The sequence below is a fragment of the Balaenoptera physalus genome, assembly GCF_965194825.1.
Source record: "Balaenoptera physalus genome assembly, chromosome: 8".
Lineage (NCBI taxonomy): Eukaryota > Metazoa > Chordata > Mammalia > Artiodactyla > Balaenopteridae > Balaenoptera > Balaenoptera physalus.
Window position 1 is genome coordinate 67,888,439 of NC_138887.1, and position 25,128 is coordinate 67,913,566.

The following is a 25,128-nucleotide window of genomic DNA, read 5'->3' on the forward strand; positions in this document are numbered from 1 at the left end:
CGCACGCGGTGCAATCACAAAGCGCGCGCCGCGGCCGGCGATGCCGCCGCTACCCTCGTTCAGAGATCCTTCCGCCCGTCCCATCGCGGCGCCGTGTCCTGGCGCCCCGCACCCAGGACACACATGCTCCGGTGGCCCGCGATTATTAGAGGGTGATCTCCTTTTAAGCCCACGTACTCTTCTGTCTCTGTACCACCCGTGCCTTAGGTGCCGCCTTCTTCTTCAGGTTCTCTCTCCTGGCTTAAGGAGACCTCGGCGTTGTGGAGGTCCTTTTTAAGGGGCGCGGCCAGATCCAGGCCCCGCCCCGTTCTGTGACGCACAGGGTGGTGTGCGAGGGAGCCGGGAGTAGGGGGTACGGCTGGATTTAGTAGGGGACCTGCGGGCCGGGGCCGTCGCCCGACACCTGTGCCGGCTTTTCTCCCTCCGTCGATTCGGAGGAGCCGGGGCGACCTCGGCCTCCAGCGTCTCCGGTGAACTGACGCGGGGGTGGCGGCCGGGATGGTGATGCTGGGCTTACTGCAAGCGGGCAGGTCGGTGCTGGGGCAGGCTATGGAGCAAGTAACAGGCGGCAACCTCCTATCCATGCTACTCATTGCCTGCGCCTTCACGCTCAGCCTGGTCTACCTGCTCCGCCTCGCCGTCGGCCACCTGGCCACACTGCCGGCTGGGGCGGTACGTGCACCCCCAGGGGTTCTGGAGGGGGACGCTGCGACTAGGGCGACCGAAGGGCTAGCGGGGGGCTGGGACCGCGGTGGTGCTGGGCTGGGCAGTGGCGGCGGGCGCGCTGGGGGCTGGGGGTGGGGTGGGGTGGGGGAGGGTGGCAGCGGCACTGATGCTGGTGGCGCTGGCGGTCGCGACTGCCTTGACCTTGCTGGGCTTGCTGCTGGGCACCCCGATGTCGGTCGCGTTTCTGGTGGTGGCCGCGTGTCTGGTCCTGGCTGGGGTCGTGCTTGCCTCGATTGTGGTCGTAGTGCTGGCAGTGTTGGCCAAGGCACTGGTGGCCCTAATGGCCACGGCCGAATCCGGTGGCTGTGGCCCTGGCTGTGGCGCTGAGCGTCCGGTTGGCCGTGCTGGCCGCCGCAGGGGGTGTTTCGGGCCTGGTGGGGGCCCTGGTGGTGATGGTTTTGGCAGCTTCAGCCCTGCTGGCCGTCATCCTGGTGGCTACCCTTGTGTGGTTCAGTGTCCTGTGGGCTGTGTCATTACTCCTAATGGCGATTTACATTAGTATGAAAGGAGATACGTTCAGTTTGGTAGAGTGAGAGTAACTGGAGTGTTGTAGGGACCTTCCTATGATGCTAATAAAATACCAGATCCTCTAACTTAGTGGCTTTACTGACCACTAGCTTCGTGCTTCCCTAATATATTTGATGAAGGCATCCTTAGCCAGACAAACCAAGTAGCTTTTTTTTTTTTAAAGGTACATTTATTCTACAGTCTTTTTCTTTATTTATATTTATTTTTGGCTGTGTTGGGTCTTTGTTTCTGTGCGAGGGCTTTCTCCAGTTGCGGCGAGCGGGGGCCACTCTTCATCGCGGTGCGCGGGCCTCTCACCGTCGTGGCCTCTCCCATTGCGGAGCACAGGCTCCAGACGCGCAGGCTCCGTAGTTGTGGCTCACGGGCTTAGTTGCTCCGCGGCACGTGGGATCTTCCCAGACCAGGGCTCGAACCCGTGTCCCCTGCATTGGCAGGCAGATTTTTAACCACTGTGCCACCAGGGAAGACCCCAAGTAGCTTTTAAAACGACCCTTTTACTGACAATGGAATATACAAACTATTGACCAAGTAGTTTTAAAAATTATTTTTGTTTGAACCATAACAGGCATGAGGCAGTGGGTTTTTTTTCCTACATGTGGTATTTTTGAGGACGTGGTATTTGTCTTTGGAAAGACAAAGGTAACTTTAGCTTTTTAAGATTGTTGCTACTATTGTCCAAAGAGAGAGTTTGTAGAGCTCCTTACTATTTGAGACCACGAAAGATATGAGGAGTATTATCCTTTTTTATCATTCCACGTTTGATTTCCAGGAGGCTTGATGTTGTAATCTGCAGGGCTCATTTTGGGGCATCTGAAGTACCTTTTATAGTGTGTGCTAAAATGTTCCTGCTAGAACTGATCTACTCTCTGTGTGGAATCAATGGATCTAGATCATTTGTTGAGAGAAGCATGAAATGTGTTCTGTTTACTGATCAGTGTAGCTTCTTAAACATTTCCCTTCTTTCCCTCACGTTACTTTGTCTTTTTCCCTACCTTCTTTAGTCAAGATTTTGGGACTAAAATTGTGAGTGGTAGTAGAAATAAGTGGTGAAGAAACCATAGTTTGACTTTTCTGGGTTTTTCTACTAATGATCAGGATAGTTGCCTAGAGCCACTAATAATAGTGGGCATATTATAAGAAAGTGTTCAGCATTTATAATTGCAATGCCTTGGTGTTTGTCTAGTCGTTTATCTTATACTAGGTTTTGAGTTTCTGTTCTTTTTACTATGGCTATTCTCCTAAGGTATTTGCAGTTTGTTTGTTGTTAAGTTACTTTTGGTGCTTCATCTTTTGGTAACTTTTTAATATTAAGGACAAGTTTCTTTTTTTTTTTTTTTAGTCATGAAACTAAACAATGTTTTGTAATAGGAAATGTAAACTGGAAGGTTTTTTTTTGTTTTGTTTTCTCTTGTAGAAAAGTCCACCCTACATTTTCTCTCCAGTTCCATTCCTTGGACATGCTATAGCATTTGGGAAAAGTCCAGTTGAATTCCTAGAAAATGCATATGAGAAGGTAAGTCTTCCAGATCATTAGAGGAAAAGAAATGAGTGCTTTTCAACTGGCAGAACATTAAAATAAACGTGTAATCTTACGCTTATTCCCAGTATTGGAAACTGACAAAATTGGAGCTGCTCTGGTTTAAGAGCTGGAGGGGCCTTGGAGACCCTTTTATGTTCTTCCATGTCCTGGGATGATCTCTGAGGAAATCTAGTTCTGGCAACTATGGTTTAAAAACCACTGGCCTCAATTTTGTATTCACTGATCATAGTTAAAATTGATACTGATTGACCCTTCTTTTTCTTAACCATGAGTCTGTGGAATTTTCTAACCTGCTCTACATGTCTTCTGTGACTTCACTTCCACTTGGGTGACCCACACAGCACTGTGGCCCCTCAAACCTTTGCCCCTCTCCTCCCCGATGAGCTTTCTCGTACCAGTTCAGCCATTTGCTCCACAGTGCCGCTTTGGACTTGTTGTCACTTTTACCTGTTTTACCTCCACAGTATTAATTCTCAGCCTATTAATTCTCACCCTGTTCTCAGACCACAACTACTTCTCCTGGTTAGCCTGTCCAACTCCTTCCATTATAACCATTCTTTGACCTCATTAGATGGTCCAGTCCACTGTTCCACTTACTTTCTCCTGCTCCAGCAGCCTTATTTATGTTCCTTCTTTTTACACTTTGGGGCCATGGTTTATCATTTCAGTTACACTCTCGCCAGTACTTTAAATTTCCTTGCCCCTGGCTGTTCGTTGTGCTTTACCTGGTAAAAATCCAACCTTGGAGGGAGCCTAATAGTCATTTTTCCTTCCTTGTACCAGATTAGGTCCTTCTTATTTCGTGATTGCCTACCTTGAATGAACTTTGAACACTGCTCAGCAGTCCTATTATCTTTCTGTGGTTGGCTTACTTTCCCACTCAGCACAATGACTATTCAAACCTTCACTTTTTGAAACTTCTAAATCTTCCTACCTCTCTCTATTAAAGCAGATGACTTTGTCTCCTCTGTAAAGAGAGATTAAAAACCATCCAGTGGGAACTCCCTCATGTTCCCAATTTCAAACATACAAATCTACTTATAGCAATATATATATAAAATAGTATTCTCTTTTCTTCCTATTACATTAATAATTCTAAAACACTTAACTTTGTGTAGTACTTAGTGCTTTATATATATTATCTCACTGAAGCTCCACAAAAATACTTTCAGGTATATCCATTTTATAGATGACAAAACTGAGAAACCGGTTATTTAATTTGTTCTTGGGCTCACTGCTAGCTAGTGACCAAGCCAGGATTAATACATGGTCTGATATCCAAGTCTGTGCTTTTAATGATGATGTTGATACTACTAATAATAATAGAAACCACTTACATTATATTTACGATGGCCAATGCACTGTTTTCTTTTATGTATATATAATATATGATGACGTGAGATATATATATATCTGGTACATATAGCAAAAAAATATATATATATACTTAATCTTGACAACAGTTCTGTGAAGTAGGCATTATTATTATTATTCCCATTTTATAGGTGAGGGAAACTGAAGCACAGCAATGTTCATTTGTCTGACTGTAGGACCAAAGTCACAGCTAATATGTGGAGGAGCTGGGATTTGAACCTAGGCAGTCTGGCTCCAGAATCTTGTGCTCTAGCCCACTATATGCTGTCACCTTGATTTTATTACACTGTTTTGCCTTCTATGGGAGATTAAACTCTCCATCCCTCTTTTGTCACAGGAACCTTCTTCTATTATTTCTTCTCTCTATAGTTGACTTCTCTCTCAACTAGATCTTTCCCATTTTCTCTGGAAAGTTCTCAAAGGTCACCCATTTAAAAAGACCAAAGCTTCTCTTAGCCACTCAGTCTCCTCTCATGTCCCTCCCCCTGCAGCGAGTTGTCTGTACTTTGTCCCTATTTCCACACATCCTACTTACTTACTTTTTAGTCCACTCTAGTCTGTCTTTTAGCCCCTTCACTAATGAGCTCCATGTCCTAATCCAATGAACTTGACTTCTCAGCTCTATTTGTCAGGGATGACCACTCCCTCCTTAAATGTGGCTTCTCTCATTTTTTCTTCTACTTCTATGACTACTTCTTCTCTAACTCATTTGTGGGCTCATGCCTGGCCATTTACTGTTGGGGTTCACTGAGGTTTGGTCCTTGGCCTTTATTCTTTCCTAGATGATCTTGTCTCTACCTGCAGCTTCAGTTATTAGCCAGATATAGATAACACCCAAATTAATGTCTCTGGTTCAGGTCTCTTCTCTGATCTTCAGACCTGGATATCCAACTTCCACATGATTCTTTCTTAGTTGACCAAAGGCACCTGAAATCCAGCATTTTTAAAGTCTGACCCTTGATTTTTCTCTCTCCAATCCTGGTTGTCCTATTTGCTTCTCTCACCATTGTTCTCCCAGTTTTGCAATGTACCAGAGGCCTAGGAGTCATTCTTGATACTTCTCCATCCATCAATCCATTGCCAAGTCTGCAGATTCTCTCTTCAAAATAATTCTGTATCCATCTGCTTCTGATCTCCACTGCTCCTCCATTACCTTGTCCCAGGTATTCATCATCAGGTTCCTGTAATAGGCTCACTGGTCCTCTGGCTTTCCTTTAGCTCCTGTCCCTCTCTCCTCTCCATACAGGAGCCAGAGGGATCTTTCTTGTAAAATATGCACAGATTAGTCTCTTTCCCATGCAGTTTAAAATCTTCCATCACATTTCATTGCTTGCAAGGATAAAACTTCCTGAATATGGCTTACGAGGCTCTGTATGGTCTCGGCCCTACCAGACTCTGCCCTCATCTCATCCTTTCCCTCTCTTTCTCTCACCTTTAGGACCTTTGTGCATGCTCAGCCATCAGGCTAACTGCTACCATCCTTCAGGTCTCAGCTCAGGTGTCTTTTTCTCTTTTTAGTCTTCCTTTGATCATTCTCTCATCGCAGAGTTGCTTTCTGTTGTGTAGTACTTCTCACATTTGCAGTTTTACATTTGTTAATGTGATTATTTGATCAAGTTGTATCTTTTTCAATAGACTAAGTTGCATGAGTCACAGACAGTATTTTTGTTCATGATTGTATCCCCAGTGCCTACAGTCTGCAATAGTAATCAGAAAACTGCAAAGCGAAGCATTTAACACATAACTTGATTAACAAAAAATTAAAAATGAAATCATTCAGTGTTGGTGAGATAGTGGTAACACTGATAACTAAATAAACTTCTGGTGTCTTCATATAGCAAGTACTGTAGGAAAGGTCATATCCTTTGGCTACTCCTGTAAATTTATCTTTAACCAAAGGGGAAAAAATCTATATTCTCAGAGATATTCATTATATAATTATCTATAATAAGTAAAAAATGGACAGATCAACAATAGTGAAAGAACAGTTAACATATGATGTCTGTGTAAAAGATAGAAAATATTTTCAACATAAATAGTGAAAAAAGCAGAGTAGAAAGTTTTATTTATATTTTATTTGCAACTGAATGAATATAATTTGGACAAAGACTGGGGGAAGAATTGTATTAAGGTTTATGAATGTTTTAATTTTCAGCAATGTATTATTTTGTTATTTGAGACTGCGGATTTTTTGGTAACATCACTATGGGTACTTTTCTCACTTTAGTATGGACCTGTATTTAGTTTTACCATGGTGGGCAAGACGTTCACCTACCTTCTGGGGAGTGACGCTGCTGCACTGCTTTTTAATAGTAAAAATGAAGACTTGAATGCAGAAGATGTCTACAGTCGTCTGACAACACCTGTGTTTGGGAAGGGAGTTGCCTATGATGTGCCTAATCCAGTAGGTGACACTGTTATCTTGAAGAAAGACAAATCTATACTATAATATTTATAGCTAGTAGTGTAAATTATATATCTAAAGTAGAGAAGCAATTTATTCTTTGACTCAAAAATCTGAAGAATCATGAGACAGTTAAAAGAAGGAAAACCATGGGTAGCTGACGAAGAATGGGTATTTTGTCTTATAGTTGCTGGCATGGACTTAGCAATTTTAAAGGGCTTCCTGTACAAAGAAATAGAATCAATGAGAACTTAGCGTATTAGGATTTGATTTGAGCGAGTAAGAAGAAAAATCCCATTATTTCATCAGGAGGGCTTCCTACCTTCCTACTCCCACCTGAAATTTTAGCATAAGAGCTCTTTTGAGCTAGAGATTGTTGGCTTTAGAAGTTTGTGTGATTTCTTTCCTCCCCCAGAGTCAAATATTAAAGTGCTGCAATTTGATGTAAAATGCAAATCAGATAATTAGCCCAATTACTTGGTGTGGGCTCTGGCTGTGAACATACCATGCATTACCCAATACCCTAGTATAGCAGGTAAGAATTGGCATTGAGTGTTGCTTCTGGGGATTGAGGAAGTGTGGGCGAATGAATAGCTCTCCTCAAGACCAAAAGCAAGAGCCTTGGGCAATCTCTCTGGTTGGATGTATCTATTCATTTTCCACACAGCTAATCAGATTCTTAAAATAGAACTGCCCCAAAGGGCTAAAACCATTCTTTGTCTTAGTGTGAATTTATTCTGACTGTATTACATTCTAATTAAACTTTTGAAAGGTAGCGTAAGTGAGGAATGGTATTTGGGAATAGATGGGAGAATATGTGAAGGAGGATAAAAATATTGGCAAAACATAATGGACTTTTGGGAGATTGTGTTGGCATCTGGGTTGGGTTGGAAGACTAGAATATAACAGAATAGGACTAGTGAGCCGTGGAGTCAGGAGTGGGGAAAGCGTGTATGTATAGAAAGGAAGGCAGGAAGTGGGATTCCTAATTTATCATTTGTCTTGGGCCTGCGTAGCAAGTGTCTTCTACGTGTTTCTTCAGATATATGCATAGATGCTTTAAATTTCCCATATCTGGTGTGTAGTTAAGAAAATTATTTTTATTTTCAATTCTTCAGAAGATTGTTTTCTTTGAGTGTTAAAGAGTTATAATAACCCAAATGAATCTTATGATAAAACAAAATTGTGTTTTAATTCTCATATACCCTTAATATTTTGAAGGTTTTCTTGGAACAGAAGAAAATGTTAAAAAGTGGTCTTAACATAGCCCACTTTAGACAGCATGTTTCTATAATTGAAAAAGAAACAAAGGAGTACTTTCAAAGTTGGGGAGAAAGTGGAGAAAAAAGTAAGTAAAATGTTTTGGTTTTGCATTTGTCCTAATATGTCTACTTTTCTGTGACTAGAAATCTTAAGAGTGTGTGTGTGTGTGTGTAAAAAGCAAACTACACCATATGTAAAACCATCTTAGATTTAATGAAATGAACATGTTATGATTACCGTGGAGTTAAAAGACCCGAGAGGAAGTGATTACAGTGAGTCCCCTACATACGAACCTTCAAGTTGCGAACTTTCAAAGATGCGATTGTGCGCCGTATGCCAGCTGTTATACTGTACTACTATACTTTTCAAGGTACTGTACTGTAAGATTAAAAATGTTTTCTTTATTTTTTGTGTTTGTTTTTTATGTATAATTTGTGTTAAAAGTATTATAAACCTATTACAGTACAGTACTATATAGCGGATTGTGTTAGTTGGGTACCTAGGCTAATTTTGTTGGACTTACGAACAAATTGGACTAACGAATACACCCTCGGAACAGAAGTTGTTCGTATGTAGGGGACTTACTGTATTGCTGCTCATTTAGCAAAACCTTAAAATGGGTTAATTAATGTATGTATTATTTAGCTCATTTATGTGAATAATATAAAAATGATTCATAATTGAATTTTGAAATAAACTGAATGTAAAACTTACATTCAAGGTCATTTTAAGATAATAAATAAAATAAAAAATTTTGAACTCCCAATGGGCAAGTAGAAGTCTAAATGACTTAATTATATATGTATTACATTATTTTTCTCATATTGTATGTGAATGACTTATTCCAAGAAAAAAGTAAATTTAAATACATAAGCTTACTGTACCACCAAAAGTGTGATTTTAGCTGTTCCCAATAAAAATCTTTAAAAAATGTATGCTTCCTCACATTATATAGGGAGTATATTGAATGTAACTTAAAATTCTTTGGATTCTCTGAATCCAGTTTTTATATTGGACTGCAGTAAGTGTCGCCTTCAGAGACAATTGTCATACTCACAGCAGGAAGCAACATCTGCCTACAGGGCAGTAAGACCTCTGTGTAGGTCACCACATTCTGGGTCTGGTCTTCAGCTTCTATAAAAGGTCCAGAACCTGGTTTTATTTAATATACCTTAAGTTCATGGGACATATTTCCTATTCTACAAGAAGCTGATGCATGAACTAGAATGCCAACTGAATAAATACAAGTGAGATATAATTATGGCACCAAGAACCCCAGAATATTTGCTGAACTTCTCTTTTTTGGCAATCTAATTGGAAAGCCAAATGATAACTGGAAGTTCTTTTGGTGAACATGGAATTAAAGAACAGGATATTGATTGGGTAATTGTTATGACTTTTAAAGTGTCACCCAGATGTGCTTGCCTGATGCGTCTGTCTCTAATGTTTGGATATACAAGTTGGTGGTTACAGTTTTCTTTTATGTATGGTCAAGACTTCAGTTGTTTTCTGACCTTTGAGTTCCCACTTTTCAGTTTTTTTCCCACTTTTGACCTGGGGAATAATCCATTCTTCAGTCTTTGGACTGCTATTCCTTGGAAAGCACCTTATTATTGTCCCCATATGCACTAAATAACCTTTTTACTGCCTTTATTATACTGTGATCTGGAACTCAGATAACCACATTCATTTTTATCTTCATTTTTTCTTTTCAAGATGAAGGGCTCATGAGTATGAGTGAGGTTTTAGGTACCTTTGTGGCATCTATTTTGGCTGTCCAAAGAGGTGGGGTGCCTCCCATCATTTGGTTTCTTGCCTCTCTTTGTTGTAGCCACATATTTATAGGCTTTTTTTGATGGTATGAATAGGATCTTGTTGGTTCAGGAGTTAAGTTTTTATTCTCATTTCCTTCACAGTACTTTTATATCTCTAAGAAAACAGAACATTTCAAAAGAATTTTTGGCAAAAGTAATGGGAATGATCTTTTTCCCTCTAGATTTGTTTGAAGCTCTTTCTGAGCTCATAATTTTAACAGCTAGCCATTGTTTACATGGAAAGGAAATCAGAAGTCAACTCAATGAGAAGGTGGCACGACTGTATGCAGATTTGGATGGAGGTTTTAGCCACGCAGCCTGGCTCTTGCCAGGCTGGCTCCCTTTGCCTAGTTTCAGGTATGGATAAAGAAACGATACTTGGTCATTTCACTTTAATTACTGTAGTGTTGGTTTGCTTTGTATTAACAAAGATAAAAATTAAATATAGGGACTTCCCTGGTGGCGCAGTGGTTGGGAGTCCGCCCGCCAATGCAGGGGACGCGGGTTTGGGCCCTGGTCCGGGAGGATCCCACATGCCGCGGAGCGGCTGGGCCTGTGCGCCACGGCTGCTGAGCCTGCGCTCTAGAGCCCGCGCGCCGCAACTGTTGAGGCCTGCGCGCCTGGAGCCCGTGCTCCGCAGCAGGAGAGGCCACCGCAGTGAGAAGCCTGCGCACCGCAGCTTGAGAAAGCCCCCGTGCAGTGGCGGGACCATTTTTATTATTAATAATAAAAATAATTTAAAAAAAAATTAAATATAAAACCAACAAATTGGGGGAGATTATGAGCCTCCATTCTTCTGTAAGCATTCGATATTTCTTTACACAGCTTATTTAAGGTAAGTTTCAGTTAATTAGAAAGGTAATTTGTTGTCTATCTGTTCCAATATTTTAAAACCTACTTATCTCACATATTCCTTGTACTCAGGAGGGTTTCTCAACTCTACCTAAAAGTGATACAGCCCTTCTAAGCACTTGTTTGAAAGTATTTGACTAATTTGTAGTATATTGTGAAGTTTGATTTGAAGTATTAGTACCTTTCTTTAATTTTCTCTTTGTCTCCTTGACAGCTCTGTTATCTCCTTAAGAGTAGGGATCATCTATGATACAGAGAAACATTGCTCATAGGACCTGATGTGTAGCTTAGTATCTCTGTGCCTTTGTTGATTCATTTCTGTTCAGGTGAAAAATGGGAATTTATTCTAATGCTAAATCCTGTAGAAGAACCAGAGTGACTGTCTGCTTCAAGAATTAATTTGGTTAAAATTGGAATTTCATGTTAATGTAAAAGAGTATTTTGCTTTCTCTTAAGCTGGAAAATGGTTATAAAGGAATAATCATTTGAGTCTTATTTTAGACCTTCAGTTAGAACACAGGTAGTGTGTAAAGAATCAGGGATATGTATGTTAAAACACATTTCCTGCCCTTAAGGACCTTAGAAATCCCTAACAATATAAGATTTTCATGGCTTCTTTTTTTTCTCTTGGTTCTGAGTTTTCTCCGTTTGATGCCTGAAAGTATTACCTTATTTTTTAAAGTCATTTTCATGTTTGAATTACAGACGCAGGGACAGAGCTCATCGAGAGATCAAGAATATTTTCTATAAGGCAATCCAGAAACGCAGAGAATCAGGAGAAAAAATTGATGACATTCTCCAAACTTTACTAGATTCTACTTACAAGTAAGAGCTCTTCAGATCACATATTAAACTGAAGCAGGAAAGTTTTTACACATTAAAACATAGTTAAATAATATGTACATTTAAAAAGTAATAATGCTGGCAAAATTAGTAGCTATGACCTTTGAACCTTTTTAAATGGATGAGATGTAAATTACTGGGATCCTGTGCCTTACTGGAATCCCAGTACTGTGCATGGTGAAAAGTTTGCTAGTAAGCCTCAATGAAGTCTTTTGTAACCAGTATCATATTTTCTATTGGTCTGCCTCTTTTCCCTAAAGGAAAAAAAAAAAAAATTCTGACTTGTGATGGGCAAATGCAAGAGAAAAATTAATTCATTTTGACCCTTTATATAGAGGTTGAGACATGAAATGTGTCTGCCAAATGTTAAATTTGTGTATGTGGTCCATTCTTTAGGGATGGGCATCCTTTGACAGATGATGAAGTAGCAGGCATGCTTATTGGACTGCTCTTGGCAGGGCAGCATACATCCTCAACTACCAGCGCCTGGATGGGCTTCTTTTTGGCCAGAGACAAAACACTTCAAGAAAAATGTTACCTAGAACAGAAAACAGTCTGTGGAGAGAATCTGCCTCCCTTAACTTATGACCAGGTTTGTTGGATTTTCAGTTTCATTGCTGCCTCTGACACCGAGTATGTGTGGCTAATTTTTAAAAGGGACAATTTGGGATTTTCTATATACTAGAGATTAAATTGATTAGATTCTTTATTTTTAGAAAATTCCCCATAGCCTTCCCTGAAATGTCCTAATGTTGGATCCAGTTTACTAGTATTCTTTTGAGGATTTTTGCATCTATATTCATAAAGGATAGTGGTCTGTAGTTTTATTGTTATGTCTTTGACGGGTTTTGGTATCAGAGTATTACTGGTCTCAGAGAATGAGTTTGGAAGCATTCCCTCCTCTTTTACTTTTTGGAAGACTTTGTGAAGGATTGGTGTTATTTCTTTCTTACATGTCTGGTAGAATTCACCAGTGAAGCCATCTACCTCTGTGCTTTCTTTGTGGAAAGTTTTTTGATTACCAGTTCAATGTCTTCACTTGTTACAGGTCTATTCATATGTTCTGTCTCTTTTTAAGTCAGTTTTGGCAGTTTGTGTCTTTTGAGGAATTTGTCTATTTCATCTAAGTTGCCTAATTTGTTGGCATACAATTGTTAAAGTATTCTCTTAGCATCCTTTTTATTTCTATTAGGTCAATAGTGATGTCTCTTCTTTCATTCCTGATTTTAGTAACTTTTAAAGTGATAGCTTAATTGATACATAGTTCACATACTATAAAATCTACCCACTTAAAGTATATAATTCACTGGTTTTTAAAGTATATTCAGAATTGTGAAACCATCATCACAATTTCATTTTAGAGCATTTACATCACTTCCAAAAGACAGCCGGTACCCATTAGCAGTCATGCTTCATTTCCCCTGCCCCTGGCAACCACTAATCTACTTTTTGTCTCTATGGATTTGCCTATTCTGGACATTTCATATGAATGGAATCATACAATATGTGGTCTTTTGTGACTGGCTTCTTTCACTTAGCATGTTTTCAAGGTTAATCCATGTTGTAGCATGTATCAGTTCTTCAGTCTGTTTTATTGCCAAGTAATATTCCATCGTATGGCTGTACCACATTTATTTATCTCTTCATCAGTTGATTGACATTTGGGTTGTTTCCACCCTCTGGCTACTGTGAATAACACTGCTCTAAACATTTGTGTATAGGTTTCGAAAAAGCTGACATTGATGATTTTTGCTAATGTTTTCATTTTTTAGATGAGTGAATTTTTGAAGGTCCTTACCATGCCATTCTTCAGAGTGATGTGTTATCTTGCCTTCTTTTTCTTTACTGACCAGGGACAGTAATAAAACAAGATATTCCCAGTTACCCTGAACTTGTTTGTATCCTGTTGAAGTATGTTAAATATTTGGAAAACTCGGGAAATTTTTTCTCTTTTTAGCTCAAGGATCTAAATTTTCTTGATCGCTGCATAAAAGAAACATTAAGACTTCGACCTCCTATAATGACCATGATGAGAATGGCCAAAACTCCTCAGGTGAGTCTCCTGGCTAGATCTTTTCCTCTGTGCCCCCAACTGTTATTTATAAAAAAGAAATATCATAATATCACAGAGAATTTTTTTAATTAAAAAAGTAGAATAATCACTTCTACATAATTTTCAGTTTTACATATTTTAAATGTATAAATGTTTTTACATAATTGCAGACAGTATACATGCTCATCTGTTCTCCCTACATTTTAATTTAACAATTAGGGTTTTTTTAAATGGAAGTATATTTTTTCTTGGTTTTTAAAATAACATATGTATTGTTGTAAAAAATTGTAACAGTGTGGAAGTGTGTAAATTGGATTGTGAAAGGTTCCCTGAAATCCCACCCCTACGCCCAAGGCATTATCACTTTTTAAAATTTGTGTATATACTTCCAGCCCAATGTGTGTTATTTGGAAATCATCTTGAGTTAAAATAATTTTTAACTGGCCTATCATGTAGCCAGTTTAAAAATATATGTATATTTCATGTATATTAATGCTTTATTACACAATGGTCTGATTATTTGTTAGAATATTTTTAAATTATCTAGTGAAATGTGTTGCTTTCATTTGTAGACTGTGGCAGGGTATACCATTCCTCCAGGACATCAGGTGTGTGTTTCTCCCACTGTCAACCAAAGACTTAAAGACTCATGGGTAGAACGTCTGGACTTTAATCCTGATCGCTACTTACAGGACAATCCAGCATCAGGAGAGAAGTTTGCTTATGTGCCATTTGGAGCTGGTAAGATGATTACATTTGACACTTGAAATGTTTGTTCTGATAACATATTTGTGCCTGTCAGAATAATCCATGTGAATTTTATTTACAAATATCTTTCCCCTTCCTCATAGGGACATTCCTGCAAACATCTGTAGGAGTGTAATCTTTTCAGGTTGGAAAAAATATTTCATTTGTACTAAAGGAAATAGTTCTGTGAATCCTTATAATGTTGTATCACCTTCTAACCCATCTAGTTTTATCAGTTCCGATCTTTATAGTCCACCCTGTTTTCCCTTATCATAGCATTTAAAGCTCTTTGTGAATTCTGTTTTAAAGAACCATTGGAGTTAGCACACCATTTGGGCAATTATTTCAGGCTAAGTATGATGAGACAATCAGCATTTCAGAAAAGAGCAATGGCACGGAAGCTTTTCTGGATTGTTAGTGAACTTTCTGGTTCTCTGCCTATATATCCTGATGATAAGATGGTCTTTAAATTTGGACAGGTTGTGCATAGGTATGCAAACCTCTGCATTTCAATTAAGATCCTAAAATAACACAGGCAGACTCGTTCCTCCAATAATTTCTCCATTCATTGGTACTTTGTACAGATTAAACTATATTCTATGAATTATTTGTTTTTCCAAAGAGATCATTTAAGTGACATGACATTTTTGTCATTGGTCACACCTTTTCCATACAAAAATGAAAGTATAAAGTCCTTTGGGAACTTCAGATCTTAATAACTATTTAGTAAAGAAATTCAATAACGGTATATGATATAAATATCAATAAAAGAGTCATAGATTGTTCAAGTAGTTGGAAGGGGCAATAGTTCTCCAGCCCAAATTCTGCCCCATTTCTAAACTGACAGTTATCTGGCTTTTATCTGGGGTTAGTGCAGACCCCATTGGTTAACGGCTCAGTCCCAAAAGACTGTCCCTCACCACTTTAGATGCCAATTGTAAGTCCAGGTTGTCACCTGTTTTTCTGACCAACTGGCTATAAATTCGAGGTTCTCTAGATCCCCTCCTTGGGGTTCCATAATTTGTTAGAATGGCTTACAGAACTTAGAAAAGTTTATTTACTAGATTACTGGTTTACTATAAAAGTATACAACTCAGGAATAGCGTGATTGAAGAGAAGCATAGAGCAAAGTAGAAGGAAGGGGTACACGGCTGCCAAGCCCTCTGTGGGTATGCCACCCTCCCAGCACCTCCACATGTTTACTATCCTCGAAGCTCTCTGAACACTGTCCCCCGTCCTGTCCCTTCCCTGTACTTCTGTAGGGGTTTTGTGGAGGCTTCATTACATAGGGCACGATTGATTAAATCACTGGTCATCGGTGATTAATTCAACCTCCAGACCCTCTCTCTTCTGGAAGTTGGGGGGGTATTGCTGAAAGTTCCAACCCTCTAATCACGTGGTTGGTTCCCCTGGCAGTCTAGTCACCTCATTAGCAAACTCAAGTGTGGTTGAAAGGGGCTTGTTATGAATAACAAAAGGCTCTTTTCCTCTTTGACCTTTATTGCTCTTTTCACTTAAGAAATTCCACAGGTTTGAGGAGCTCTGTGCCAAGATGGAAGACTAAATACGATTTCTTATTGCAAACCACATTATCACAGTTGCCATAACCTTAGTATTGAAGTCAGATTTGAAGTCAGTTTAAGTCCTCCAACTTGGTTCGTCTCGTTAAGGATCGCTTTGGATATCCCAGTCCTGTGCATTTCTGCATTCATTTTATAATCAGCTTGTCAGTTTTTACACGTATATGATATGACTTTTTAAATTTTGATGTGTTGCTATTTTCAGTTTATTAAATTTCTTTTTCTTCCATTATCATTTGTAATGGCATTTAAAGTTTTGATTGGAAGGTTCATATTAACTTTTGACTATGGCTCTCTTGGGACAGAAGTTAAGAATATTCTAGAATATTTCCAAACTAGATTATCATTGTATGTTTCAAACCTTACTTATTTTTAACCTAGATAGATGTTAGGTTTCAAAAAAACAATTGGAAAAATGATTGTATAATTACCCATATGCTGTTTCCCCTAATAACAGGCATTAAAAATCTCTTGGGATTTTTATTATTTACATTCTTGTGACAAGAATATGTCATCTTTTTACTATAATATCTGTATATCTGCTATTCACCTTAACTGTATAAACAAATTTTATCACTCCAGGCTCAAAGACGTGAGAAAGAATTTCAACCGACTGTTATCGAAATGTTTTCTTTTACAGGGCGTCATCGTTGTATTGGGGAGAATTTTGCTTATGTTCAAATCAAGACAATTTGGTCCACTATGCTTCGTTTATATGAATTTGATCTCACTGATGGATATTTTCCCACTGTAAATTATACAACAATGATTCACACCCCTGAAAACCCAGTTATCCGATACAAACGAAGATCAAAATGAAAAAGACAGCAAGGAACTAAAATGTGAAACATCAGTGTAAACTGCAAAAGCATTGAAGAGAATGAGGTTTATGAAACAACTCCCAGTGTACTTTTTTTTGAGTGTGTAATTTTAAAAGACAGCCAGCTTAACTTACGGTTTTTATATTTTAACTGAATGGTTCCATCAAATCCCATGGCATTTCAGAAATTTCCTAATAGTTTTATGATGGATAAAGGAAAACTAAAATAAATTTCTATATAGTTGGTTTCCTTTCCTTTAAGGAAATCAGGCTCATTAGTTTGGGGGGGGATCTTTGGTAATTGGCAGATTCTAAGTAACACAATTTCCAGGTATTAATTTTAAGAGCATACATAGCTCTTGGCAAGTAAGTTCAGAGTATTCAACTCTTGTAATAGATCTGCAAGTATAAAAGCCCAGTGAAATACTTGGAAGCCTTAGATTATTCATTTGTTGGGCAATGTATGTATGTGTGAGGATGGGTGGGTAGGGAATAAACTCACCTTTAAAGCCTTGGATAAAAGAGAATCCTATTGTTTTGGTATGATGATATTTAGCAATGATGGAGCTATTTTGTAGGAAAATATATTTGAAATAACTGGAAGTACTGTCTGTAGGAAATTGAGATCTATGACAATGACTAATTGTTTTTCCTAAAAAATAATTAATATGAAAGACTGCTTGTGTAACTTGATCTAATTACTAAATATTACATATTTATCTGTTTGATAAATTTGTATCTGGTTCCACATAGTTGCATCTGTGTGGAAGTCCAAAATAAAGTCCTTGAGGGATAAATTTTGTTCTTTGGCTCAAGGTGGTTCCTGCTTCCTCTCCAGAATCTAATTAGGGATGTTTGTTACTAGTCCTGTTAGTTTAGGTTAACAAGCTTTTTATTTTTTTCTTTTTAAATAGAAAATCTGAGATCGGGGAATGTGGCTTTAAGATAAGGGTAATACGAAGCAGGGGTCTTGGGAGTGTATCACTGGTCAAATTCTGTGAAGCCTGTGTTCAAGGATCAACTCAAATTGTAACTGGAGACGTAACTATATGATACCTGTAATTTGACCACGTACTTTGTTATTACTAGATGGGGTAAACATACTTTCCCTTATGTATATTACAGTTCTGTTTAAAAGGCTGGAGGACTCATGTTAAACTCTACTTGTGAAGCTAAAATCTGTGTTGTTGAGTTTTTCACATTAAAATTATCTTTGAGAGTATAGTCTGCATTCACAAATTGTAAAGTGTGTGGTTCGATGAGTATAATTTAGGAATCTAGGAACTTGGATGGGAAAAAAGCTCCATCTTTATTTGTACTTATTTCAAACTGTAATTTAATATTTTCTTTACTTATGAATTTAGTCAACAAACCATACTAGTATTAGCAGTACTCATGATTTTGCAAACAGAAATCACAGATACTTTTCATATCCCGTTATAGATGTTGCAGATCTCTTGAAATATCTTTAACTTTCATCACTACTTTGACATTATGGTATTATAGTTATTAGATCTGCTAGATCTTATTTCTTCACTCATCACAAAAATTTTTTAAAGAAGTTTGACTATTTCTATATAGTTGGTTTCCTTTGCAATCCTATATATTTTATGTCTTTAAAAGCATTATTCTGAGAAGGGATCCATAGTTTCACAAGATTGCTAGAGAGGTTCATGGCACAAAAAAAAGTTAAAACTCTGGTAAGGCTGGTCCATGTTTAGTGAATAGTTTTAAGACTTAAAAAGATTTAGTTTTTAACCACAGACCAATTATTGAGAAGCATTAACAAGTCTGACTGCAGAGGCCTAATGTCATAAGGACGGTGATGGTCAAATGATGGGAGTGAAATAAGATTGAGCAGAGCACTTGTTTATCTGCTCTCTTTTCCATTCTCTCTTAAGAGTAGAATTGCCTTGAATGGAAAGCTATGTTTGTTTAGCTAAAAAAGGTTTTACCCACAACCTCCCCTCTTCAACTAACTGTTTTAGAATACATTTGTAACTTCTAGAACTCCTTATTGGAACCCAGCTGCTAATATGGAAAATTTAGGTAATTTGAAATTTCCAAGAGTGTAGATTGCCTGTTTGTGTTGGTGTAAATCATAGAATATCTAATGGTAAATAAAACCCTCTGGAAATAAGTATCAAATACTACTCTTCTTGCTATTTTAGTGATGGCCATGTTATCAGTAGGACTCCAGTTAAGAAATAACATTGAGATCTATATTATCTCTGTGAAAGCATCTCACTCTGAATTTGGATTGGACAGCAGGAATACTGCTTAATTCTGCTGCATTGTGGTTAATAAAATTTAAGATTCTGTATTATCTTAGTGGACATGGCTTTGTGAGGACACACCTTTGGATACAAGTAACCTTAAATATAAAAGGGCAAATATGGATTAATCATGAAAATACCCATTTGGCTTCTAAAAAACACTATATGTAGACTTAAAGTTGATAAAAAAGGCACATGGAAAAACTTCCTCAGTGTAGGGAAAGAAAAATCCCAATAGTAGCTAATTCTAAAATTAGGACAACTTTCTGAATCTCTAAATGCTACATATTTGAGATACATAATAAGGTGATACATACTACCGTAGGCTGTGAATGTCTGTGTCTCCCCAGATTCGTATGTTGAAACCTAATCCCCAATTTGTTGGTATTTGTAAGTGGGGCCTTTGGGAGGTGATTAGGTCATGGTGGTGGAGCTCTCACAAATGGGATTAGTGCCCTTATAAAAGAGACCTTGGAAAGCCCCCTTGCCCCTCTGCCACGTGAGGACACAGTGAGAAGACGGCAGTCTACAAAATCAGGAAATGGGCTCTCACCAGACATCAAATTTGCCGGCGCTTTGATCCTGGACTTGCTAGCCTCCAGAACTAGAAATAAATAGAATAGAAATAAATTTCTATTGTTTTTACAAGCCACCCAGGCTATGGTATTTTGTTATAGCAGCCCGAACGTACTAAGACATGCACCAAGAACTATGGCTCGTTAAAAATGAAGAAGGTTCAAATACAGTGTAGTTAAAATGGTGAAGTCATTTTTATTTCAGTACTTGACAAAATATCCCATAAAATTCAAAACTTCTACCATTATACAAAAATAAGTCTCTACAAGTGATATTATCTGTCTTCATCACCAGTAGCAAATATATTAGGCAGAAACATATAACTTCAGTAGCCTTATAAGAAAAGTGCAGGACACCTCAAGCTACACATTCAACAGTAACATAATGCCAGAAGTTTAATCTTTTCACCCATTTGATAAATACACAAGGTTTATAATTTAATCATTTAAATTAGCATTCCACAAATATACATGTAATTTAATGATTATTGTGCATGAATACATACACAATGCTTATATATACAAATTCCAGTTTGTTTTCATGTGCTGGCAAGGGATTTGTATACAATCATAAGCTGTGTTTGGATTGGTCCCATTGAATATCCACAATACAAAAGCACAAAAGAACCACTGATTTACAAAAGGGAATTTGTTTAAAATCACTTCGATTCATGATGTTTCAAAGGATTATCTTCTCATGCCAGCATGAAACTGAGTTGAACCTATAAGACAGGAACAGGATAGTTCAATGATTTCAAATTAGATTGTGACTTAGACTAACTGGTTCATGATGGGCAGATTATTACCCATCATTTTTTAAAAAATGCTTTGTTTTTCCTCTAAAAAAGTCTTATTCAGACCTGAACTGATTTTTTAAAAGGGATTTTTAATATATATTTAAATGTCACTGTAGCTGGCTCCATAGCATGCTAAGTGAGATTAATGTTAAGATTCTCTGTAAAGTGCCCTGCAGGTTGAATGTTCTATACCTCTTGAAATATCTTTTGGTCTTCAAAATCTGGGCCTTGTGAAATTTAGATGCTCAAACCAACAAAGCCCAGCTACGATAATAAAAGTTTCCTACAAGTTTCTTGGATTAGGTGATTTCTTGTATGAAGAGATAAACTACTAACTTAAATAACTGGTTATTAGTCCTATCTATTTGGTGGGAATAGTAGGAAAAAAGGGTCTCTAATAATAGTAACATTTTATATATATATATATATATATATATATATATATATATATATATATATATATATATAGACTTACAGCTCATTAAATTAAAATGATTCAAAACCTTTGAATCAGGAGTGAACTGAAGAGAGACAGGAAAAGAGAGTTTTCTCACAATAAACAAGGAAGGGAATCCACTTCTACTAATAAATTTTTTTGCGTGTGTTTTTGAGCAGAGAAAAATAAAACGTCATTCTTACAGTCTTTTGAATGGGATGGGTTCCTTGGATCATATGTAAGAGTACAAGGTCCTAGTAGAGATAATGGCTGCAGTAAGTGCTTAAAGTACTTGCGTCCTCCTCTCATCTCGCTATCCCTTATTTGCATGCCCCACGATGTATTACTTAGGAACAAGTTCTCTAGCAGACTGTGTAAGCTTCAGAGTACTTTGCACATTGGTGCTCGTCGTGCATTTCACCTAATCAATCTTTTCAATGGGACAAGCAGGAATTTTTGGGGGCTGAGAATGGGATCCAGGGTGATAAATCATGTTTTGTCTTAAATTCCTAAAGTCTAGCCTGGTAACTCAGGCACTGATCTGTAAGATTTGATTATCCTAATGAGGAAGGTCAAGGAATTTCAGAAAGAGAAAGCGTTCCGGGTCTATCAAGCACTATGGTGCTGCCAATACTTGGTTAACCTGAGGGTACCTGACTGTACAGTTCCAAGTCGTCTCTGCAGTGCCTCTAGCCGAGTGATATAATCTGTCAGGGCTCTGTCAGGATCATAATTCTGAAGCTGAGAACATGCTAAGGAACCAGGATTTAAATCAGCTGGAGGACCTGGGTACCTATGAGATTAAAAATACGAACATGAATCCCAATTATCTAGAAACAATACAAGTAACTCAGCCTACCACCATCCTACCCTCAAAAGGTAGACCACTTGTACACTGCTCAGTCTACATCCCCCATACTACTGAGTCTGAGTCATGTGTAAAGGAAAAAACTCTTTGATAAATTCAAAGCAGCTACTAAGTCATCAAAAGAATGTCCAGTACACTGCCTATTGCAGAGGCCATCAATAAAGGCTGCATATGTATAAATGCATCTTGTCCTGCAAACTTTAGACGTGTTTTCATAATTCCAGACTCTCAATTTTAGTTAATACCTTTCTCAATGTCTAGCCACAGCATATATACTAAATAACACTTGATCAGCTCTGTTTCCTATACCCTTGGAAACCAGTTACAAATTCAAAAACTGTTTTTGATTCTGAGCTTTAGATTATGTAAATAATACATAACTAAAGACACATTTAGCTATTTCAATGCAAAGAAGTCAAAGCCCTAACACTGTCCTTCATTCTCTGTTAAGTACTAGTACAGATTTCATCAAATTCTTACCTATTTTGAAATGGTAAAGGAGACCTTGGATAGTCCAGATCTGATCTTGAGCGATACGTACTATGTCTTGGTTCTCCATATAGCTCCAGCCCACCAGAAGAATGATAAAATGGGTCAGTCTTTTCGGCACCTAAAGTAATCCAAAATGTACCTTTGTAAAGAAAAAAAATACCAAGCCCTTGAAAAATTTCTACAAAATAGATAAGGGTTCAAAAGACTTACTATACTGTACTACACTACTATCTCCTATTTATAGTCACTTTCAATTATTCTTGCTACAAGAGAGAAACAATAGTACAGCTTGTTTCATTTACCTTTGGATATTAGTATTTCCGATAATCTGGAACTATACCTCTAAGAAAATAAACTATTTGATTTTTTTAAAGACCGCTTCTTAGTTTTAACTAGAGGTGAAGTGAGGGGTGCCTGTGTGTGGTTTGACAGAAAAGGCAACGTGGATAAAAAATATTAGATGAATACAGCCAAGTCCTTTTATCACTCTATTATATTGGCTTTTACTGGAAAAAACTTGAAACCAAAATATGCTAACTTACAACACAGAATTAATTATGGTGCAAATTTCAGCTGTTTCAGTATAAGGATGCGTATTTCAAAAACACTTTGCTTAGAGTACCACATATATTTTCCTCTTTCTCTGTGTAAAACATGTAAAGGTGGTTTACTATACATATCAGATATGCTGTGTGTCTGTAATTCTGTGTGCTTCCCAGCTTTTGACCTCATCCTTTTTGCCTGAAATGTTGAAGCCCTAACGTTTCAGTGTAGAGAGAAGGAATTTTAACTGTTATATCACCTATTGGTAAACAGAAACCTGTTTGAATATTGCTAAATTATGAAAATTTCAAATCAAAACTTTCATATACTAGAGTAACAGCAATCCTATCTTGAACCAGAGCCTTAAATGCAGTTGTGAAAAGACTGGGCTCTGGAGCCAGACTGTCAGGGTTCGATGCTGACTCTACCACTTCCTACTGGGTAATTTGGGACAAATGATAAATGCTTTTCCATGCCTCAGTTTTTCGTCTGTAAAGTAAAAAGAATAGTAACTGTACTTACATCATAGGATTATGAGAATACACGGAAAAAAGCAGGGCCTAGTGTGAACTAAGTGCTCCATAAAAATCAGCTCTTACTACTCTTTAGAACAGCAAGGTCCCCAGCTTTGTTAGTTATAAGGGCTTTGTCTTTGGAGAACACAGGTCCCAGAACACATTATTTGGAAGGTATTACACATGCAGTAATTTTAGAGCATCATCAACACAAGAAAAAATTCTATTTTGACTTCACCTGGATTCAGTCCAAAGCCATCCCTGTTAATATTGATGGAACCAGAACTTGTGACTCGATGCCACCGTCGAACCAAAAATTTCATTCTAAAAAAGATCCCAAGAAAAAATTTCACAGAACATCTATAGTGTAGAGTATAAACATACACTTACAACAAAAATCAAGTCATACGTTTAAATATGAATGCAGAACAAATTTCAATATAATCACATGACTGCCTAATCTAAGATTATGCAAATGTCCCCTGGTTTGTGGCAAAATTGACTGGAACAGAAGAACAGGGCTTCCCATGAGGCACCAGAGGTCTCTTCTTTTGCCAGTACCAGGTTCTGGCTTTAGAGGTACATGGGACATAAAGAGATGAAGAGCAAAAGCAGAAAAGGTTAATTGGATGGGCAAAGAAAGGGTGAGAAGAAATGAAAAGAAGAAGAAAGAATGGAGACTAAAGGGCAGATGAGATGGAAAGAGAACAGAAAGACCCTTAAATTGGCAGTAAGAAAGAGCAGGGAAAACGGAAAAGGAGTGAGGCCATGTAATCAGGGATGAAAAACAGTGCTGGCTTCAAAAGGAACAGGGGAGGCTGTGTCACAGCTCAGCTGTAGCGAGTTGTTGCCTGCCCCGTCCTAGCCCAAAGAGCTTTCTGGAGCACCAGGTTTGACTTCTTAATCCAACTATTTTCAAGGCTCAGTTTTAGGAGGGTCAAAATACAATAAACATATAAGAGGTCAAGAAAAAGAGGGTGAAAAAGTGAAGTCCTTCAATGGCAACTGGCTTTCACGGAGCCTTCCCGAATTCTTGAAATCGAAATTAATGGCTAACTCCTGTGATCTGTCATTTAGTGTCTCCTAAATTATGTGCATATTGGTATGCCCCACTAGAAAGTGAGCTGCCTTCAGGGATTTAGGCAGGGATTATGTCTTTTTTCTTTATCAATGCATCTCCCAGCACTTAACCCTGTACAAGCTGTATAAGGTGATGAAGGGAATGAAAGATGACAAAGGAAAAGGAAAAGATGAGGAAGGAGAGCTCTTTGCTTTCTCCAACCTTCTAATTCTTGTGCTACTGCCAAGAAAAGACAGAACCAAAAAGGACGCCATTTGGCAAGGAGTCTGGAAGACACCATCCGCAGGCTGTCAGCCCCTGGCAGTGTGGAGGCTGGTCTAGAAGGGCAGTGAGGAGCTGAAAGCCAGCAGATGCTACTCAGCACACAAAAACATAAATTACACCTCTTATTCTGCCTTTGTGATCTTTTGAGGTACTTGTAAACAACCCGAATACAACGGAATTGGGTAATACTTAAAAAAAAAAATTCCTTTGAGACTGTCTGGCTCCTACAGAAGTAAAAGGGAGAGGAAGCATGGAGAAGGTATCTAGGTGTCTGGGTATATACCAGCTAGCACCAGAGTTCCTAGCTTGGAACTACCAGAAAAGGAGTGACAAAAGCAACAGCACAGTCCAATGCAGAGTCAGGCCACGGCTTTCTATAGCTGGGCTGTGAGAGTGGGTTATTTTAGTAATGAAGAAAATGAATGTGTGTCAGCCTAAGTAACTTTTCAAAAAACATTTTTCTCTCTTATGATCTCTTTTAGTTATATGTCTGAACTAGTTCATGGACTTATTCAGATTTAAAAAAAAAAAAAGAGACTAAATTAATTAATTAATTAAAAAAAAAAGAGACAACCCAGATTGGATGTCCCAGCCGAGTCACTGGCTGCCTGCCTCTGGGAGGGCCCTTTTCATAGGCTCTCTATAGTATAACATAAAGTATCCCTGACTAAAAAGGATGAAAACCTAGAAAGAAGTAGGCATGTTTCAGTGATGGCAAATGTCTTATACTATATGAA

At 38.2% G+C, this 25,128-nt stretch overlaps 2 protein-coding genes across 22 annotated transcripts in view; one reads left to right on the forward strand and one right to left on the reverse strand.

Moving 5' to 3' along the window:
- Positions 1–35: 35 nt before the first annotated feature.
- On the forward strand, positions 36–17,766 carry CYP51A1 (cytochrome P450 family 51 subfamily A member 1). Of its 5 annotated transcripts, none has more exons than XM_082471951.1 (11): positions 326–672; positions 2,669–2,767; positions 6,396–6,572; positions 7,794–7,920; positions 9,832–10,006; positions 11,207–11,326; positions 11,741–11,936; positions 13,302–13,397; positions 13,970–14,138; positions 14,249–14,289; positions 16,365–16,500. In XM_082471951.1, exons 1-10 carry the CDS (start codon positions 499–501, stop codon positions 14,278–14,280), a joined length of 1,365 nt encoding a protein of 454 aa, XP_082328077.1. In that variant the 5' UTR covers positions 326–498; the 3' UTR covers positions 14,281–14,289; positions 16,365–16,500. The 5 variants fall into 5 exon arrangements, with proteins under 5 accessions (XP_082328080.1, XP_082328076.1, XP_082328077.1 ...); XM_082471952.1 differs by lacking the exon at positions 16,365–16,500 and adding an exon at positions 16,307–16,350; XM_082471954.1 differs by lacking the exons at positions 326–672; positions 14,249–14,289 and adding an exon at positions 36–152 and having other exon boundaries at positions 16,365–17,766.
- A 1,805-nt stretch (positions 17,767–19,571) lies between these two features.
- Positions 19,572–25,128, reverse strand: part of AKAP9 (A-kinase anchoring protein 9) — a 150,368-nt gene continuing 144,811 nt past the window's right edge. For 9 of the 17 annotated variants that reach the window (XM_082471641.1, XM_082471639.1, XM_082471638.1 and 6 more), the window contains 4 exons: positions 23,285–23,370; positions 21,977–22,127; positions 21,282–21,421; positions 19,572–20,117 (listed from right to left, as the gene is read on the reverse strand). In XM_082471641.1, coding sequence (XP_082327767.1) covers positions 20,083–20,117; positions 21,282–21,421; positions 21,977–22,127; positions 23,285–23,370 — 412 coding nt within the window. In that variant the 3' untranslated portion in view covers positions 19,572–20,082. Of the gene's footprint in view, positions 20,118–20,640; positions 21,422–21,976; positions 22,128–23,284; positions 23,371–25,128 lie in introns of those variants that run through there. The other 8 variants (XM_082471645.1, XM_082471643.1, XM_082471644.1 and 5 more) reach the window with 2 other exon arrangements.

Excerpts from the sequence above, each read along its gene's own strand:
- CYP51A1 (XM_082471950.1), top strand. The coding sequence starts at position 499 with ATGGTGATGCTGGGCTTACTGCAAGCGGGCAGGTCGGTGCTGGGGCAG. Across the intron at positions 11,327-11,740 it reads TTACTAGATTCTACTTACAA|GGATGGGCATCCTTTGACAG; the intron begins GTAAGAGCTCTT and ends TCCATTCTTTAG. Across the intron at positions 11,937-13,301 it reads CTCCCTTAACTTATGACCAG|CTCAAGGATCTAAATTTTCT; the intron begins GTTTGTTGGATT and ends TTCTCTTTTTAG.